The following is a 5,832-nucleotide window of genomic DNA, read 5'->3' on the forward strand; positions in this document are numbered from 1 at the left end:
TGTCGTCATCATCATCGTCCTCATCCATGGCAGTGTCCTCGGTGACCTGCTCAGCGGGAGCCTTGCCCTTTCCCTTGTTCTCGGCCAGGGTCTCGTCCTGAACGTGGGTAGGGTCCTGGGGGATGGTGGCGCTGTTGTCAGACATTTTTGCGGTAGAGAGAGTTATTGAAAGTGTAGATGAATTGGACGTGTTGTGATTTTTTGGTAGCGGTGTGAATCGAAGTTGAAGAAGATGGGTTGGAGGGTTGAAATGCGGCGTAGGAGCTCTGGGTGGATTGGGTCTGGGCGCGAGTTCCGTCCGTTGCGACAAGCAGTTTTAAAGCAGCCAGCCAGGTACCGTGCTGCTGCTATCCAACCAAAGGCACCAGCCTAGCAACCAGATGATGCTAGTCCAAACATGGAATAGTATGGGCAGCTCAGCTCTCACCCCTACCTCAAGCAAACAATGGGAATTGGGAATATCGTTTGTTTATTGAATATGTAATGAATTGGTTCTTGGATGGCATTATTATATTTGGAGAAGGATTGATAAATGTTCATTGAAAAATTCGATTGATCATCAATTTGTTATTATTATCCAGGGTTCCCCGAGTTCAAGTAGTGCATATCGAGATGAGAGTGGAAGTTGACTGAATACCCACATATTTATCACCTACGAAAGGGACTTGAGCAGAAGGTGTGAATTAAGCTCTAAAGCAAGCTTCGATGATCTAGCTTGAGGGAATGCTTCATAGAATTTTCCTTATATTGTGATTGGAAGCTGAAAAGATGCCATTTTGCCTGAAGCTCACTGTTTAATTACCAAGCAACTCAGACTATGCTTCCTGACGCTATCACTATAACAGTGACGAATGTCTGGCTCGCAAAGCTCATAGAATGTGGCGTGGAGGTATTGTTCATTGCTCTGATTTCCACGTCGTTGCAAGTCTCCGCCTGGGGCCCAATGTTCTACGTGCACAACAGACTGGCAGTATGAACTCATACCGCACCGTCAGTGAGACTCAACAGTCGATCTAATATTTCTGGGACAAGTATACGATAAGAACATATAGTGATGGCAATGAGTCCTTTATTATATATGTATCTCTATTTCTCGCCTCCAGCCAGAGACATAACCACCACAATGGCAATAAGCCACCAGTACCTGATTCAATGTTAGCACCTAACCTCATGATGACTTTGCCCTCTTGGAGATGACTTACTTTTGCAAGAATGACTTGGGTTCCTCCTCGACAGCCTTTCTGCCGTTAGGCGACAGCACAACAGGCTTGTTAAGCTCAGGTTGGCTACCCTTCTTATCCGCGATCACAATCGCCTTGGGTCCAAAGTCCCTGGTCTGCCCAGCATCGACTCTAACACCCTTAAGCGCCACGCTGCGCACATCACCGCTCTGATCCACAGAGAGCAATATTGTAGGGGCGTAACCACGGTCGAAGTTTTCTGTGGAAGCAGCGGTGGTTCCAGCAATCCATTTCTCAGACTTGGGGTCGTAGATGCCGACGCGGACAAGCGAAGCTGTCTCGGGTAGCTCGGGGGCCTCGTAGGAGACAACTTCGGTAGAGATGAGCGAGGCAGCGTCGTAGGCGATCTCGGCTAGGGGTTGAGGAAGTGATGGTGAGGATTGGATAGGCTGAACGTAGATTTGGGCGGTGCGCTGCTCGGCTACGACAAACGCCGCGGCGCAGAAAGTCGATAGGAAGGTGGCGATTCTCATCGTGCGCGGTGATTTAGAATCCGCCTTGATGTTCGGGAGGATGGAGGTGATGGGTAGTGGCCAGTATCCATAGCTGATGGAGCTTGGAAACGACACCTGGGTAGCTTCACTCTCCGCGGTTGATTGTCGGCTAATCAGAATGTCAGCAAACGGCAACTCAATCTCATCAATGTCGTTGCAATAATGGGACACAACCTATAGATATCCATCTCAAGTAAATTCTTTCAATTGCATCAAAATGATTTTTATGGCCCCGTACAGTCAATAAACTTTTATAATATTTAAATAGAGCATGGCTTTCGCTGCTTAAAATATTTACAGAAACCATCCATCCATTGCCTTTCCTTCCCTAGAACCGTTGTAATGCAATCCAGTAAATCGCCCTGATCCAGAACGCCTGTAAATGTCGTGCTATGCATAACCTCCTTTGATCTTCTCATCATGCTCATGCCCCCATTTGTAATGTGATCCTCACCACTGAAGTATAGGTGACTTGTTGTTTCCCTGGTCGATACGCGGGGATAGAGACGAAACGTCCCTGTCTTTGTGTCGTATGAGAGCCAGTCCTTCACACAACTCTAGCTGTCCAAAGCAGCGTTCTCTCCATCTTCGATTTCCTCATCCTCGTCCTCATCTTCTTCATCTTCTTCGTCTGAATCATCTGACTCCAAGACGTACCCGGGTGTCCGTTCCACAAGGCCCTTGTAATATGCAACAAGAACTTCGGGATTTGGAACTATTTTCCAGTCCACGCGATAAAGGAATTCCAACTCTAGTAATTTGAGCTCTGCAACGCGAACTCCCCCAACTCTAGCATAAGTGGTATTATTCCAGAAAGAGTCTGATAACCCTTTAGCCGCAACTGTGGCTGCTGTGATGAGGAACCGATGTACGGTCAACGTATTAATGGTAAACTCTTGATACATGGCACATAGCCGATCAATGTAGTAAACCATAGCCAAGAGAAGCGGTGGTGTTAATGTCGCATGCCGAGCCAAACGATGCAGATAATCACGGACCGAGATCCCTGGTGGGGTTCTATATAATTGTTAGTTGTGTGAGGACTTGTTAATCAAGGAGTTGTTTTTACCTAGAGTGAAAGCGTGTCAAGCCGCCATTCGATATCCGGATGGCGTCATTCGTAGCGATCAGCTCTGCCAACATGTGCGCAACCAGTTCTACCATGTCCTCGACAGCGCATAGCTCATAGCGATCCGGCAGCACTTTTGGTGGCGGCGTATCTGGTTTTGCACGTTTAGTCGTCTGTGGTGACGAGTTTGCTGCAGCGGCGGCTTCAGGATCAATCGGAGCGGGTGAACTTCGACGTTTAGTTGGTGAAACCCCGCTTAGAGATTGACCTGGTTGCACGGATTGGTCCTGGGAGGGTTGTGAGGAGGCAGCAGGATGGGGCGATTGCGAAGGATGCGCGGAAGCCTTCTGAGAAAGTGAGGACGGTGGCCGTTGGGCTACGTTAGGGGATCCATGTACGCCTGGGTCGTTTGCGACGTATTGTCTCGGACGTTGTATCGGAGAGGACTTCATGGCGTCGGCGGAAGACGAAGTGTTGGAGCGGGTAGAAGGCCGTCGCCGGAGAGCTGGCGAAGGCTTAGAGGAGTGCTGGGCAGACAAGGTCGCATATCGAAAAGCAGTAGGTGAGGCATTGGCGGAAGCGGACAAAGCTGGAGACGTCTTCAGCATGATTTGCGGCGCATCGTCAAGCTGTCGGTTCGTCGGGGTCGTTTGTAGGATCGAGGGGTTTTGCGGTACCAGTTGAAATGTGCGATTGATCCTGGCTAGGCAGGCCGTCTTTGGTAGGGCTGAAAAGAAAAGAAGAATCCGGTGTTGAAAGTCGGTAAAGCGAGGACAAGGGTTTGGTTTGCAAAATGCTTGGTTGGCAAGCGGCAACGGAGGGGACGAATAAGTAGAAAGAAGTTACTGTCGAGGGTCCAAGCCGGAGATAAGTTAAGCTAGAGACGAATCGCGAATTAGATCATGGCGTTGGATCGATTCCTCCATGTGGGCGCGGTGCTGGCGCTGGCGCAATCTGAAAGTCAGGCACTGCGCTATGTACCAGAACGTTCACCGAAGGAGACCAGACTAAAAGACTAGCCAAAGATCCCAAAATGGCCTGGCCTGATGATATGAATGTTGGCACGGTGCAGTGCAGTTCAGTGCAGTGCAGTATTCGTATGGGACTGTAGATAATGGTAAGGTATGTGGCTGTTTGGTCAGACACGCGCACAAAGAGTTTGGTTCTGGATGACGAGTGGGCTCCAATACATTGGGTGAGTATGAGTGGGTGTGGATAACTAACTTACTGAAAAAAGAAGGCTACGGACAAGCCCGGAGCCGGGGTGCCGGGGGCTCAATTCTTTTCTTTCTAGGGGACTCTGGGCCTGGCCTGCCCTGGGATTGGGTCCAACGCATGGCGGACCGCGCTGTAAAAGTGAGGTGACAGCACAGGTGCAGAATTTCTCTTTCAGTGGAGACCCGGTGAGAAGTCACTCTCTTCACTTGACGAGGTCCATCTTGGCAGCCCGACCTTGGCACAATGACTCGGGTACAGCAACATATCCCTACTGTACTGTACGTATTTGCGTCTGCAAGCCCTAACATTGGAATTTAGATGAGTTCTCTCCTAAAAAGACGGAAATATTTCCTTACCAGGGTCCAGACAATGGCGGTAAAAGAACTCTTTCTTCTCCGCAAGTCACGATTGGATAATAGGCTCGATGGATTGTTTGGTAAGTTGGAGATGGTGTAAAGATGGCGTCAGTGTGTGTAGGAATGACACGCCTAGACTTTTGGTGTATTATGACTGGTCACTCGCTGACTGAATTGGCGATGGCTTCTTCAACGAATTTGTCGAGATACACCCTCTAATCGTGAGAATTGGACTATCCCGTGTGCTCAAGCCTATTCATGATCAGCAACACAATGGATACGCGGTACTGAAATGAGGATACTCCGTACGGATACTGTTCCAACACTAGATCCCTTAGTTGCTCAGTCAAGACCCTTGGCGCTGGACGCTTAGGTTACCCCAGACGGGATGCACCTTCATTCCCCAGAAAGAGCCTCGTACATGTTGGCCCTTTATGCGACGTTCGTGAGCCACTCGATGCGCAACGTGGATGGAAAGACGAGCCGCAAGAGGTCAGAAGACGAACTGACGCAATGAAGCACCTTGAGAGTCATTCTCATTTGCCGGTGCGGATCATTCTAAGCCTGGAGCTCGGTGAAAGATTAGAGTATCGTGGAGGAGATTGTAGTTGCGGAGCGGGTTGTTGAAACAGTCGGCTCGAGCTCTAAGTTCAGTCAACTCCACAAAGCTAGGTGAGATAGATGGAAGAGGAAGGTTCCTAGCATTGTCGCCGATGCGCCTCCGGTGTGGACTGTCACTTATCGCATCACTGAACGGTCTTTTATCAACGAATTGATAACATAATATCTGCCTGGGTACTTAACACACAACTTGATTATTTCCAGCATAGGTCTCTTATCGTGACTTAAGGCCATGAGGTTTAGAGAGTCGTGTAAGCTGCATTCACTTCCACTGCTTCACTAGTGTTACCTCGATTATTCTGGAATAGGCATCAAGCAAATAAACGAAAAATTAAGTCCACCTGCATTGTCTGCTACAAGACATCATGCAAAAGCTATCAGACGCAGGGGGGTAACAGCCGAGACAGCATATCATGTCTTTTGGCAATCGTTGCATTGAGCTTCTTCTGGCTCATTATTGCTTTGTTCCCCTTGCCCATCAGTCATGACTCTCAGCGAAAGACCAGGAACTCGCCAACTTCTGGTGGCTCGACTGCTTTACAGTTACACAAGTCACTCCGCGCCTGATCAGAGTTGCCGAACGAATAAGAAAAATAAAGATTCATGGTAGCGACAACCATCAACTTTCATATCATGATGCTTTCAGCAGCAAAAGTGGCACATTTATTAACCAGCAAGAGGCTGGTAAAGAGTGACGCCACAGACAAATAAGTCATGCTCTTATCGGTCCCGATAAGGTAGCAGCACGTGCCGCAGACCGGAATCCGCTTTCCTCTGCTTGACGTGATCGACGACGCCATGTTTCCCCGGACTGGTTCTGGTTCTGGTTCTGG

At 49.0% G+C, this 5,832-nt stretch overlaps 2 protein-coding genes across 2 annotated transcripts; both read right to left on the reverse strand.

Annotated features, from left to right (window-relative positions):
* Positions 1-1,086: 1,086 nt before the first annotated feature.
* Positions 1,087-1,714, reverse strand: FIESC28_11450 (uncharacterized protein; the record flags this gene model as incomplete). The annotated part of the gene is made up of 2 exons (XM_031165573.1): positions 1,087-1,144; positions 1,203-1,714. 2 exons carry the CDS (start codon positions 1,712-1,714, stop codon positions 1,087-1,089), a joined length of 570 nt encoding a protein of 189 aa, XP_031010367.1.
* Positions 1,715-2,292: 578 nt separating this feature from the next.
* Positions 2,293-3,412, reverse strand: FIESC28_11451 (uncharacterized protein; the record flags this gene model as incomplete). Its single annotated transcript, XM_031165574.1, has 2 exons — positions 2,293-2,752; positions 2,805-3,412. 2 exons carry the CDS (start codon positions 3,410-3,412, stop codon positions 2,293-2,295), a joined length of 1,068 nt encoding a protein of 355 aa, XP_031010368.1.
* Positions 3,413-5,832: the final 2,420 nt, after the last annotated feature.

This window comes from Fusarium coffeatum (assembly GCF_003316985.1).
Source record: "Fusarium coffeatum strain FIESC_28 chromosome Unknown BRIP53273_contig_410, whole genome shotgun sequence".
Classification (NCBI taxonomy): domain Eukaryota; kingdom Fungi; phylum Ascomycota; class Sordariomycetes; order Hypocreales; family Nectriaceae; genus Fusarium; species Fusarium coffeatum.